We start from the raw sequence: 15289 nt of genomic DNA on the forward strand, positions 1-15289 counted from the left end.
AATAGCTCAGCTGGAGATCTATCACCTCCTCTAGCTTTGTTCATAATGATGCTTCCTAAGACTTAACTTCAGACTCCAGGATGTCTGACTCTAGGGGAGTGATCACACCATCGTGGTTACCTGGGTTTTAAGACCTTTTTTGTATAGTTCATCTGTCTATTCTTGCCACCTCTTCTTAATGTCTTCTGCTTCTGTTAGGTCCTTACTATTTCTGTCCTTTATTGTGCCCATCCTTGAATGAAATTTTCCCTCGATATCTCCAATTTTCTTGAAGAGATCTCTAGTCCTTCTCATTCTACTATTTTCCTCTATTTCTTTGCATTGCTCATTTAAGAAGGCCTTCCTATCTCTCCTTGCTATTTTCTGGAACTCTGCATTCAGTTTTGTATGTCTTTCCCTTTCTCCTGTGCCTTTTACTTCACTTCTTTTCTCAACTATTTGTAAAGCCTCCTCAGACAATCACTTTGCCTCCTTGAATTTCTTTTTCTTTGGGTTGGTTTTGGTCTGCCTCCTGTACAATGTTATGAACCCCTGCTTCACTTTGTACTCCAAGGCCAACTTACGTGTTACTCCAGCTGTCTCTTGACTTCCTACTTAAGCATTTCAATCTCCTATGATGAAGAGAACATCTTTTTTGGTGTTAATTCTAGAAGGTATGGTAGCTCTTCATATATCTGGTCAACTTCAGCTCCTTTGGCATTAGCAGTTGAGGCAGAGACTTGGACTACTGTGATGTTTTGCCTTAGAAATGAACTGAGATCACTCTGTCATCTTTGAGGTTACACCCAAATATTGCATTTTGGACTCTTTTGTTGACTATGAGGGCGACTCCATTTCTTCTAAGGGCTCCTTGCTCACAGTAGTAGATATAATGGTCATCTGAATTAAAATTGCCCATTCCCATCCATTTTAGTTCACTGATTTCTAAGATGTCGATGTTTACTCTTGCCATCTGCTTGACTACATCCAATTTACCTTGACTCATGGACCTGACATTTGAGGTCCCTGTGAAATATTGTCCATACAGCCTCAGGCTTTACTCTTACCAGCAGACAGCCATAACCAAGTGTCCCTTCCACTCTGGCCCAGCCTCTGCATTCTTTCTGGAGCTGTTAGTAATTGCTCCCTGCTTTTCCCCAGTAGCATACCGGACACTTTCTGACCTGGGGGCTCTTATTCCAGTGTCACTTTTTTTTTTTTTTTTGCCTTTTCATATTGTTCATGGGGTTCTGGTGGCAAGGATACTGGAGTGGTTTGTTATCTCCTTCTCCAGTGGACCACATTTTGTTAGAACTCTTCACTATAACCTGTCTGTTTTGGGTGGCCCTGCATGGCATGGCTCATAGCTTAATTGGGTTATGCAAGCCCCTTCGCCCTGACAAGGCTGTGATCCGTGAAGGGAATGGTACAGTTAAGATGACTCAAATTATGAATAAACATTGGTGGGGGGGCTTCTATAACATTGCAAAAGTAATTTACCACTGATACCTGACCTGTCAGCTCCATAATCCTGGAAAATCTATTTTTGTCCCCAGAGGGCTCAGACCTCCTCCCTCTGGACCCGACGGCACCTGCAGCTGGATTCATTCAAGTGCCACTCAGGAACGGCTGTCAGTGTGTTCTTGTTGTGTGTACGTCTTCCAGATCAGTTGCAGTCTTCCCCTGCTGCAAGGCTGAGGCTCTCACAGTGGCAAAGAAATTGTTAGAAAATGTGTTTTCCACTTGGGGTATACCTTCCACAGTCTTCTGTGATGGAGGCATCCCTTTCGCTGGGAAAATCATACCAGCCTGACCCGATTCCTTGCAACTGTCACTTGGAATTACCGCTGTCCCTTTCACTTGCAATCATCAGACAAGGTTGCAAGCAGTTTGTGCCCAGACAGGATTTGTTTTTGTCTGTGGTGGTTTTCATTCCCCATGAGGCCTATGAGTGCCTAGTTGTTGCTACCTGACCGGGCCATGACTGCACCCCTAACTGTCCACTCTCAAGGTGAGATGCCTCATTGGTCAGCTCTCCTGGATTTACATTGCTCGATCAGACAGGACCTACTCAGGGGTCTTCATGGTTCAGAGTTTGCTTCCTCTGGCAGGTCCTCACCTCCCTGGTTCAGGGTCAGTGCTGGGAGTAGGATCAAGAACCTCTCCTTAACTCTTGAAGATACTGCAGAATCTGCCAATAAAGATTCTTTACTCCCTGCCAAGACTGTTCTGGTCAAAGGACAGTCCCTGTTATCTTTTAACTGAAGAAGGAGGTGTCTGTGCTGTGGCCAGTTACCACCTGCTGCACTTGGATTGATACTTCTGGGGAAGTTGAAACTCAGCTACATAAGACCACTGAACAAGCTACTTGGCTGAAGAAAGAGCATCCTTTGGTGGGCCTTTCTTTGACCTATGTGATTTGACTCACTTTTGTTTTAGGGCCATGGCTCCAAACTACACCGCGGACATTATCTTACTTATAATAATCACAGTAGTCTCTCTGGTGCACTGTATTCTCTCAAAAGCTTCAAATGCTGTGTTGTAGCTATCAACCACCAAATAAATAACCTCCCTAAGGCTGGAACATCAGAAAATGAATGAACAGAATGACCAATTTTTTAAAAAAAAGTGTAAATCTGAATTTGAGACCTATGAAAACCACAGTGACTCAGCAAGAAATCAGTCATGACCTGTAACCCCCACACAAGGATCAGCAAAACCTGTAAAAACTTCAGAAGAAAATCTGGAGGTGACACTGATGTCAATGCAATCCCTATCAAGCTACCAATGGTATTTTTCAGAGAACTGGAACAAATAATTTCACAATTCATATGGAAATACAAAAAACCTCGAATAGCCAAAGCAATCTAAAGAAGAATGGAACTGGAGGAATCGGCCTGCTTGACTTCAGGCACAAAGCCACAGTCATCAAGACAGTATGGTACTGGCACAAAGACAGAAATATAGATCAATGGAACAAAATAGAAAGCCCAGAGATAAATCCACACACCTAGGACACATTATGTTTGACAAAAGAGGCAAGAATATACAATGAAGAAAAGACAATCTCTTTAACAAGTGGTGCTGGGAAAACTGGTCGACCACTTGTAAAAGAATGAAACTAGAACACTTTCTAACATCATACACAAAAATAAACTCATAAATGTAAGACAGAAACTATAAAATTCCTAGAGGGAAACATAGGCAAAACACTATCTGACATAAATCACAGCAGGATCCTCTATGACCCACCTCCCAGAGTAATAGAAATAAAAGCAAAAATAAACAAATGGGACCTAATTAAACTTAAAAGCTTTTGTATGACGAAGGAAACTGTAGGCAAGATGAAAAGACAGCCTTCAGAATGGGAGAAAATAATAGCAAATGAAGCAACTAACAAAGAATTAATCTCAAAAATATACAAGCAACTCCTGCAGCTCAATTCTAGAAAAATAAATGACCCAATCATAAAATGGGCCAAATAACTAAACAGACATTTCTCCAAATAAGACATATAGATGGCTAACAAACACATGAAAAGATGCTCAACATCACTCATTATCAGAGAAATGCAAATCAAAACCACAATGAGGTACCATCTCATGTCAGTCAGAATGGCTGCTATCCAAAAGTCTACAAGCAATAAATGCTGGAGAGGGTGTGGATAAAAGGGAACCCTCTTACACTGTTGGTGGGAATGCAAACTAGTACAGCCACTATGGAGAACAGTGTGGAGATTCCTTAAAAAACTGGAAATAGAACTGCCTTATGACCCAGCAATCCCACTGCTGGGCATACACACCGAGGAAACCAGAATTGAAAGAGACACATGTACTCCAATGTTCATTGCGGCACTGTTTATAATAGCCAGGACATGGAAGCAACCTAGATGTCCATCGGCAGATGAATGGATAAGAAAGCTGTGGTACATATACACAATGGAATATTCAGATCAGATCAGTCGCTCAGTCGTGTCCAACTCTTTGCGACCCCATGAATCGCAGCAGGTCAGGCCTCCCTGTCCATCACAAACTCCCGGAGTTCACTCTGACTCACATCCATCCAGTCAGTGACGCCATCCAGCCATCTCATCCTCTGCCGTCCCCTTCTCCTCCTGCCCCCAATCCCTCCCAGCATCAGAGTCTTTTCCAATAAGTCAACTCTTCGCATGAGGTGGCCAAAGTACTGGAGTTTCAGCTTTAGCATCATTCCTTCCAAAGAAATCCCAGGGCTGATCTCCTTCAGAATGGACTGGTTGGATCTCTTTGCAGTCCAAGGGACTCTCAACAGTCTTCTCCAACACCACAGTTCAAAAGCATCAATTCTTTGGTGCTCAGCCTTCTTCACAGTCAAACTCTCACATCCATACATGACCACAGGAAAAACCATAGCCTTGACTAGACGAACCTTTATTGGCAAAGTAATGTCTCTGCTTTTGAATATGCTACCTAGGTTGGTCATAACTTTCCTTCCAAGGAGTAAGCGTCTTTTAATATCATGGCTGCTGTCACCATCTGTAGTGATTTTGGAGCCCAGAAAAATAAAGTCTGACACTGTTTCCACTGTTTCCCCATCTATTTCCCATGAAGTTGTAGGACCGGATGCCATGATCTTCATTTTCTGAATGTTGAGTTTTAAGCCAACTTTTTCACTCTCATCAAGAGGCTTTTGAGTTCCTCTTCACTTTCTGCCATAAGGGTGGTGTCATCTGCATATCTGAGGTTATTGATATTTCTCCCGGCAATCTTGATTCCAGCTTGTGTTTCTTCCAGTCCAGCGTTTTTCATGATGTACTCTGCATAGAAGTTAAATAAATAGGGTGACAATATACAACCTTGACGAACTCCTTTTCCTATTTGGAACCAGTCTGTTGTTCCATGTCCAGTTCTAACTGTTGCTTCCTGACCTGCATACAAATTTCTCAAGAGGCAGATCAGGTGGTCTGGTATTCCCATCTCTTGAAGAATTTTCCACATTACTCAGCCCTTAAAAAGAATACATTTGAATCAGTTCTAATGAGGTGGATGAAACTGGAGCCTATTATACAGAGTGAAGTAAGTCAGAACAAAAAACAGTGATACTGTATACTAACGCATATATATGGGATTTAGAAAGATGGTAACGATGACCCTATCTGTGAGACAGCAAAAGAGACACAGATGTATAGAACAGTCTTTTGGACTCTGTGGGAGAAGGTGAGGGTGGGATGATTTGAGAAAATAGCATTTAAACATGTATATTACAATATGTGAAATAGATCGTCAGTCCAGGTTCAATGCATAAGACAGGGTGCTCAGGGCTGGTGCACTGGGATGACCCTGAGGGATGGGATGGGGAGGAAGGTTGGAGCTGGGTTCGGGATGGGGAACATATGTACACCCATGGCTGATTCATGTCAATGTATGGCAAAACCACTACAATTTTGTAAAGTAATTAGCCTCCAATTAAAATAAATAAATTAAAAAAATTTTTATCACATTTCTCAGTTAAGCTGAAAGTTTCATCAAAAGGGGGGGTTGTTTAGAAAGAGACAACAGGTTCCAAATGGAGTCACTTGTGCTAAGCAAACATCACCAAACTAAGACTTAATAACTGAATTAATTACAGGTTCAGCTTCTCCCAGGAGTGGAATCTTAAAGCACCCTGTCTGGAATCACTTGGTCATCACAGGTGAGGTTATCTGCCTGCTAGACCCTTGAGGTCCCCTAGGGGAAGGTGATCTTGCCACAGAGGATCTACTCTCTGCTAGTCACTTCTTTGTCATGCTGCCTTCTGCCTGTCAGCAGCTTTCATTCTGTACAGGGCCTCAGAACTCCAAGTGTCAGCCTAACTCATGAATCATTGAATAAAGCCAGTTGGATCTTTAAGATTTACTCAGTTAATTGTGTTTTTTAACAGCATCTAAGCTGTTTGCTACACGAATGTTACCATCAGAATCTTACTTTGGCTTGGTGATCCATTTCAAGTGAATTTGTTTGACATTCCTAGAGGAATGATGAACCAAGGTCCTTCTGTGTACTCGGTGCAGTGTCTCGTGAGACAGGAGGTCTAGTCTGCGATGGAATGGGTCCCATTCCCAACCTTGAGTGAGTGTCGGCTATGGCTCCCTCCAGTCTTTCGGGATGGTTTGTGCTTCTGCCTCTGGTAACTCATTACATACATTCATTGATCAGCACTCAGTTAATATCCAAGGGGGATGCTCTTCAGAATCTGGCACTCCACCTCTGCAGCCTCCCTCCCCAAGCCCCTTTCTGTGAACTCTCACTGCCGTGCTTTCCTTGACTCCTGCTGTATCTGCTCTGCTCAAGGAGATACAGGTTCTGCCTGGGCCCCACTCACGTACCCTGCCCTGGAAACCCTTCTAAAACCAGAAGCCCATCTGGTGCAGGGCTTACCTCTTTGTTTTCTTTCTGTGATGGCTCACCTGATTACCTGATGTTCTGTTCTGTTTTTTGGTTGTTTCTAGCATTGGAGAAGGAAATGGCAACCCACTCCAGTGTTCTTGTCTGGAGAATCCCAGGGACGGGGAGCCTGGTGGGCTGTCGTCTATGGGGTCACACAGAGTCGGACATGACTGAAGCGACTTAGCAGCAGCAGCAGCATGAGGGTAAATCTATTTCCTATGGTGGTGGTGGTTTAGTTGCTCAGTCATGTCCGACTCTTGTGACCCCATGGACTGTAGCCTGCCAGGCTCTTCTCTCCATGGAACTTCCCAGGCAAAAATATTGGAGTGGGTTGTCATTTCCTTCTGCAGAGGATCTTCCCAACCCAAGAATTGAACCCAGGTCTCCTGCATTGCAGGTGGATTCTTTACTGACTGAGCTAGGGATCTATTTCCTATAGCTTCATTTTGACTACATGTAAAACACTTACACATTGAAATATAATGTAAGTGATATAATGGGCTAGGCATTTTGGTTAAATTAGTAAAGATACCTAGGTTTAACTCACACAATAACAGCAAAAGATTATTGGCTGGACTAACAGAGCAAAATTCAACTCTCTGCTATTTATTAGACATAAGTTGAATTAAAGAGATTCAGAAAGTTCAAAATCAAGGTTACAGACAAAGATATGCCAAGTCAATACAAATAGCAAGAAAGCAGGACTTAGGGTCTTGATGGTGGGAGTAGCCATGCTGGGTCCTCGTCCCATCTCTCAGCCTTTCCACATCACTGCTCACCAGCCACAATTTCAGCTGCTGGTGCATCATTTCTTTGCACGGTGGCTTTCTTTGGATTCAGAGTTTTCGCTCCTCTTGTGGCAGACCAGAGTGCTGGAGGATTAACACCCTCTGGGATGTGTCCTCAATCGATCAATGATGGGAATTGGTGTATGTATTTGCCAGCATCCTCTTTACTTGGAGGGGATAACCCTGAGGCACTAACAACTGGGGCTGCCAAGGGGAATAAAGCTGTGGAGGCAGGACACTAAAGGGCTCTAACCATGACTCATGGGCTGTCCACCCACCCCTGACACCCTTCCCACCTCCATGAGTTTTCTTCACTCAAATAGAACACTTACACCTGAACCCTTATCTCAGAATTTACTGCAAGGGACCCCAAATGAAGAGGCAATCAGAAAAGGCAGAATTAGTGCTTCCCTGGTAATCCAGTGGTTGAGACTCTGCTTCCAATGCATGGGTTCAATCCTTGGTTGGAGAATCAAGATTCCACATACCGTATGGTGTAGCCGAAAATAAATAAATACTCTCATTCATCAAAGCATTACAAAAAGAGAGAGAGAAAAGGGAGAATCCAGGCTCCCCAAACAAACTAAAACACAACCAATTTAACATCACTAATGCGATGATTAAAATCTGTAAAGAAGGTGGAACAGTTATGAATACACTCGACATCAGAGCAGTAACTTTTATGAAGCAGAAACCAGAGGAGAAAGAGACCACAATGCATTCATAACAGGAAAGTTTTTCTCAGTTGAAGACAGGTCAAGCAGACAAACAGTTAATAAGAACATAAACTGCCGAGGCAGCAAACTCAGAGGTTAAGTTTTAGAGAGACACATAGGGCTATAAAATCAAACCTCAGGGAATACACCCTCTTGTCAAGTACGAGTAGAACTTAAAAACTGACCATATTTTAGGACATGCAAAAACATCTTCAGTAGCTCCCCAAAATAAAGTAATATGAATGGGACTTATGACCATAATACAATAACATAAAAATAAACAACACAGTTGTAAAAGTCCTCCCACAATTTAGAAACCAGATCAAGGCAGTAAGCCAGGGCAACTACAAGACTCATGTACTTGTTTTCTTCCTGCCAGGGGTCATTTCACTAAGCAGCCATTGGCTATCAAACAGTTCTTGGCTCAAAGGAGAAATAATAAACTAAGTTTCAGAATTTCTAGAAAAGCACAATAATAGAAACACATCAGTGTCTAAAATTTATAGCAGTAAATACTCTTTACAAAGAAAATGAAAAAGAAAATGCAGGAATACTTGGCTAATTGAAAAAACTAGAAAGAACAACAAAGTAAATGGAAATAAAGAAGCGATCAATGACAGTAAAGCAGAAATTAAAGATCTGGAAATAAGGTCCACAGCAGAATTTAATGAGAAAAATATAAAGCTTGTCCTTTGAAAAGAATAGCAACAAAATTGACAAGTCCTAGCCAGCTTAATAAAATAAACGAAGAAGGAGAAAAAGCACAAGCACACAAAATAAAAGGTGACAACAAGAAAATTGTTATCAAAAGAGAGGAAATAGAAATCACACATTTAATCAGAAGCTTCTGCAAGTAAGTTTGACAACTTAAATAAAACGGGTAACCTTTTAGGAAATATAATACCAAAGCTGATATAGGATAATCAGACCAATTTCCATAGAAGAAAAAGAGAAAGTAGTGAAAATTTTTCCTTAAAGAAGAAAAAATTCTTCTTTAAGTACAACGACCAGAGGTTTCTTAGGAAAATTCTGCAAAATCATTAAAAATCAGATAATTGCAGTGCTACCCAAATTATTCCAGAGTGTTAAGCAGGAAGGACATGAAGCAAGGATGATATGGATACCAAACCTGGACAAATAAATATGAAAAAGAAATTACAACCTAATCTCACATGTGAATTTCAATGCAAAAATATCAAATAAAGTAACAGTAAATAGAATCCAATAGCTCATGTAAATATGAATTCACTGTGACCAAATGGTACATATTTCAGAAATGCAAAAGTGATTCAATACCAGGGACCCTATTAATATAACTCAGTATATTAATATTGTTAAAGAGAAAAATCCTATTATCGTGATAGATGCCAAAAAGGCATTTAACACAATTCAATACCCATTTGTGACTTAAGACAGAACAATAACTCATATCAAAAGGCAGCTTCTTTCATACAAATGGCAAGTAGGCATGTGAAAAGATGCTCAACATCACTAATAATTAGAGAAATGAAAATCAAAACTACAAGGTACCACCTCACGCTGGTCTCAATGGCCATAGTTAAAAAGTCTACAGATAATAAATGCTGGAGAGGGTGTAGAGAACAGGGAGCCCTCCTGCACCGTTGAAGGGAATGTAAATTGGTGCTGCCACCAAGGAGAACAGTACGGAGTTTCCTCAGAAAATGAAAACTAGAGCTACCATGTGATCCTGCCATCCCACTCCCGGACGGACATCAGACAGACTTGTGACTCAGAGACTCACGCGCACCTGTGTTCACAGCAGCAAAATTCACAGCAGCCAAGACATGGGAGTGGCCTAAATGCCCCTCAACAGATGGGTGCGTGAAGATGTGCTTACCTATATACAATGCAAGACTACGCAGCCACAGAAAGAATGAGATAATGCTATTTGCAGCAACACGGATGGGCCTAGAGATGATCATACCACGTGAAGTAAGTCAGGAAGAGAAAGACAAATGCCATATATCACTTATATGTGGAATCTAATATATGACACAAAATGACCTATCTACAAAACAGAAAGAGTGTTTCTTTCTATAGATGTAGAGAACAGATGTGGTTGCTAAGGGCGAGAGTAGAGGAGGAAGGATGGACTAGGAATTTGGGGTTGGTAGATACAAACTATTATATGTATGGTGGATAGACAACAAGATCCTACTGTATAGCAGAGGGAATTATATCCAATCTCCTGGGACAAACTATAATGGAAAAGAATATAAAAAAGGATGTATATATTATATAACCGAGTCACTTTGTTATACATCAGAGATTGGCACAACACTATACTTCAGCTTTTTCAAAAAGGCAGTTTATTATTTCATGGGGGAACTTTAGAGGCATTTCCACCAAGAAAGGCAAGGATGCCCACTATCTCTACTATTATTTAACATTGAACTGGAGGCACTAAAGCAATTCAGTTAGAAGCACAACATTGGAAGGGGACTTATGAGTGACATGTATGTCTGCAAAACCAAAATGATTGATGGTAAATGCTACTACACAAAATAGAAAGATTTCTATGATAGGATCAATAATCCTCACATATACAAACTACTCTTTTAGCAGACATGATGAAAGAGAAAATATATGCAGTTATAACATCAGAAATGTAATACACTAGCTAGGAATAAACTTATTCAATGCTGACCACGGCCATGAAATTAAAAAATGCTTGCTCCTTGGAAGAAAAGCTATGACCAACCTAGACAGCATATTAAAAAACAGAGACATTACTTTGCTGACAAAGGTTTGCCTAGTCAAAGCTATGGTTTTTCTGGTAGTCACGTATGGATGTGAGAGTTGGACTATAAAGAAAGCTGAGCACTGAAGAATTGATGCTTTTGAACTGTGGTGTTGGAGAAGACTCTTCAGAGTCCCTTGGACTGCAAGGAGATCCAACCAGTCCATCCTAAAGGAGATCAGTCCTGTGTGTTCATTGGAAGGACTGACGTTGTAGCTGAAACTCCAATACTTTGGCCACCTCATGCGAAGGGTTGACTCATTTGAAAAGACCTTGATGTTGGGAAATATTGAAGGCAGGAGGAGAAGGGGATGACAGAGGATGAGATGGCTGGATGGCATCACCAACTCTATGGACATGAGTTAGAGTAAGCTCTGGGAGTTGGTGATGGACAGGGAAGCCTGGTGTGCTGTAGTCCATGGGGTCTCACAGAGTCAGACATGACTAAGCGACTGAACTAAATTGAAACCTACCCAAAAAGTCAAAACCGACATGAGGAAAACTAAAACAAAGTTGGACAAATAAATATCATTGTATGTGCATTGTGTTGACTTTCTCAAATTTAATTTATAATTTATTGATATCTCAATAAAATACCAGATTTTTTTTCTGAGGTTAAGCAAGTTGGTTTTAAATTTGATTTGGAAGACTAAATGATGTAGCATGAAGATCTAAATAAATGATATTAAGTAAAGAGCAATTTTGGAGGGCTAACCGTTTCATGTATTAAAGCATAATAATAATTAGTAAGACTGAAAACTGTGTCATTAGTAAGATAATGAAAACTGTGTTATTCATGCATGGGTAGACAGACAAGAAAACAGAAGAAGAAACTCAGAAACATAGCCAATTGCAAATGGATGTTTAGAGAGCTGGCAGTGGAAGAGAAAAAAAATGGACAGGACAAAGGTATTCTTGGTTTTAAAGAAGCAGAGCAAAGCATTGGCTCTGGGGATGCGGGAGAGGATGGATGCCCCTTGGGTTTCTGGCTTATGTGACGGGCGGGTGGTAAAGGTAACACAAGGAGTTACACTGCCTGGTGCCCATTCCTAGTTACCTTTGGTACACTGGGAACGCAGAAAAAGTTCTCTTATTATTACAGTTAAAATCCCTGCACTAAGAGAAGGCACAATGCAACCTATCACTGTGCTGTGTTGATTTCTTGTGAATGACGGGAAATCGTGTGAGTCCTCAGTTTATCACCTGCTGTTCAGCACATCGGTGGTGCTGATATAAGTAATTTCCGAGTCAGGTATGGGGTGTCTTGGCAAGCATTTGCCTATTTTCAGCTTCTGACACTTTCTGGAACTCTGCTTGGTCTTTTGGGTAGCCAGGAGACCTTCCTTAGCTGCTGCCCTCTCTCCTTGCTGGCTTGGGTTGCGAGTGTTCACTTCCTAACTGCGTTCACTTCCTCCTCCCTGGCTTCATCAACCATCCTGTAGTCAGAGTGATGCTTGTAAATCAGTCTTGCCACTCCCTCCTTAAAGACCCTTCAGTGACTCCCCTTGGTCTTTAGGATGAAGTCCACACTTGTGGCTTAGAAAGTGGCAAAGCATTCAATTCGGAAGCCTTGTTTTCTGAAACTATATGTTGCTCTGCTTTGCTCTGGTGTGACTGCACAATTCCTCTGTCTAGAATGACTCCTAATTCTTTGGCTATCAGTGCAGATGTCACCTCCTCCAGGAAGTTTTCTTGGCATTCTGGCTGTGGTTTGGAACTGACATTCCAAGCATCCACAGCTCTGCTTGCACTCATTGAAATATATCCTTCCCCTTGTCTTCCATCTCCCCCCAAGGTAGAGCCCCTCTCGGGAGGAACCATGGCCCTGACATTACTGGTTCTCCAGCATGTAGCCCAGTGCTCAGCATATAATGGCCTTGGGTGCTTGTTCAGCTTGAGGAGGAGGAAGGGCACAGCCTATTCATGCTCATTCACGTCTGATCCTGCTCAAGACATGTTCTCTTCCCTCCTCAGTCTCTAAATATCCTGGCAGTTCTAAAGCTGATGTATTTGTCTCATGGCCATGCAATTACTAATTGGAAATTGTTGGTGCCTAGCTCATGCTGCTGGCACCTTCCAGCTTATCCCACTTGGGTCCCTGGACATTTCACATTCTCAGTGAATCACTATACTTTGTAAGAAATCTGAAAACCATCAATATTGTCTACTTTCTTAAGCAGTTCTTTTTTACATAGAGTTGGCTCATTTCAAGCCCTTAAGAGATGAGAATAAAGTAGCTTGCTGAAACATTGATTAACACAGGAGACTCTATCTTTTTATCTTCACAAGCTTATTAATTGCAAGATAAACTTGGAGCAGCTCTGGACTTCTTGGCCACCTGCATTATTTAGGAAGGGAAATGAATGAATGGTTACTTTAACTTTTGGTAAATGAGAGAAATGAAGACACATTTCCTCTTCAATAATAACGTAAGAGGAAAAAGGAGGTGGCAAACTTCCAACTGGTACAGAGAAAGATTAAACCCTGTTTCACTTGGAAGAACTACAGATTCCAGCTGAACTCAGATATTCATTGGTGTTAATTCAAAGCCACATCTTCTTTAAAACACCACTGTTTTGATGATGTACTCAGGTTCTGTTTTCTTTGCCTTTTCCTCATTAGGAATTGGGGTGAATATTCTGTGTGCCTTTCCAGAACTTTTCCCCCTCCGACCCCCCCACCTTATTCTCCACTCCTGGAGGCTGAGTAGGCATGGATTGCATCGACAAGTTCCCTTGCCTGAGAGTCCTGGTTGGATTTGGACTGTGGGATGCACTCGATAGACAGGAGCACAGAAGAGAGAGTCCAGGCATGGTTTGGCAGGAGCTGTGTTCTCTCTCCAAGGTCACATCTCCTGCCCATCACCCTCAGTGACATCTAGAACTCTTGCCAGCCTGTGGTAGCTGCTCCTTCCCTTGTCCTCAGAAACTGAGGAATGGTAAGGATTCATCTCGTTGCTGGCCCTGGGCTTATTACTTTCCTTAAACCGTGCCTTTACTTGGTTAATAATCTTTGCACTAAAATTTCCATAAATCATTCATTTGAGTGAGACTTCTTGTTTTCTGGGACACTGGCTGACAAAAGCAACAGAGGTATTTTTACATGAGAAGCATCATTCCAGAACTCCAGCTGTCCATAAATCACTTACTCCAGGTCCTTCCCTTTACAGAGAGACTGCAGATCACAGAGAACGGGCGACTTGCTTGATGCCACATAGCCATGTATGACACAGCCAGAGACTAGAATGCATGGCGCTCGTCTTTTCAGATCACACTCCCTTCAGACCTTGGCGAGGATCAGACAGGAATGCTGCAAAAAAAAAAAAAAAATTATAGGCCAACATCCCTGATGAACACAGATGCAAAAACCCTCAACAAGACATTAACAAAATTAATATACACCATGATCAATTGGGTCTTATCCTGTGGATGCAAGGACAGTTCAAAATCTGCCAATCAGTCAATGTGACATATCACATTAACAAAGGAAGAATAAAAATATTATGATTGTGTTAATAGATGCAGAAAATACTTTTGACAAAATTCAACATTCATTTTTGATTAAAAAAAAACTCTCAACAAAGTGAGTATAGAGGGAACATACATCATAATAAAGGTCATATATGACAAACCCATAGCCAGCCAACATCATACTCAACAATGAAAAGTTGAAAGCATTTCCTCTAAGATCAGAAACAAGACAAGGATGCCCACTCTCACCAGTTTTAAACAACACAGTTTTGAAAGTCCTAGCAGAATAATCAGAGAAGAAAAAGAAGTGAAAGGGATCTAAATTGGCAAAGAAGTAAAATTCACTGTTTGCAGATGACATGGTACTATACATAGAAAAATCCTGAAGACTCCATCAAAAAACTGTTAACACTAATACATGAGCTGTCATATTAGCAAGGAAAATCATCACTACTGTAATAGTTAGCTTTTGCTGAGGGCTTCCTGTGTGTCAAGCTTCGAGCTTGGCGTACACATATATCCCCATTAGTTCTCAAAACTACTTTTGCTGATGCTGTAGATGAGGAAACTCAGAGATCAAACTGCTTGTCCCCATCATGTGGCCTGGGGTAGTGTGACAGAGCCAAGATTCACATCTGAGTCTTTCTGATTCCAGAGTCACATCCTAACCATCCTGTCACATGCTTCTTACCAGAACCTGTTCTGTGGGTTGGATCTGAGAGCACAGCGATGTCTAAAAGGCCAGGCCAGATGCCAGAGCTGCTTAATCCTGAGAGAGCAGCTGTGAGGGCAGCAAGCACACGAGTCGTTCACTCTGTAGGCAGGTGTGCAGCTCCCACCGCTAACGCTATTTGGCACCGACGCCCCAGCAGTGTTCCGCCGGGATAAATCCTTCTACAAAGGTTGCCCTTCTCTGGCAGGAGCCCACTGTGGGCTGACAGCTGAGCTGCTATGGGGAAGTTGCTGGGAGATGCTCAGAGGGTGGCCTCCAGGGTTGGGAGCCAGACTGGCCTCCAGGGTTGGGAGCCAGACTGGCGTCCAGAGTCCTAACTGGAGAACTATAAGATCATGGGAACCAGGGACCAGGGATATCAGGAGCACTTGGATATGACTCAGCCAAGAACTGTGTCCCACCCTAGGCAGCCTCAGGGTCACAGACAGCAACTATCCA

The 15289-nt window shown here is 42.0% G+C and overlaps 1 protein-coding gene across 1 annotated transcript in view; it reads right to left on the reverse strand.

Moving 5' to 3' along the window:
• Nucleotides 1–13620: 13620 nt before the first annotated feature.
• The window catches only part of COBL (cordon-bleu WH2 repeat protein), a 296069-nt gene continuing 294400 nt past the window's right edge, over nt 13621–15289 (reverse strand). The window contains exon 13 of the mRNA XM_086398046.1: nt 13621–13957. Within this exon, the coding sequence (XP_086254172.1) occupies nt 13928–13957 (30 nt within the window). The 3' untranslated portion in view covers nt 13621–13927. The remainder of the gene's footprint in view (nt 13958–15289) is intronic.

The sequence above is a fragment of the Bos grunniens genome, chromosome 4 (genome assembly GCF_055505025.1).
Source record: "Bos grunniens cultivar Pamir isolate PY7600 chromosome 4, Bosgru_T2T1.0, whole genome shotgun sequence".
Classification (NCBI taxonomy): domain Eukaryota; kingdom Metazoa; phylum Chordata; class Mammalia; order Artiodactyla; family Bovidae; genus Bos; species Bos grunniens.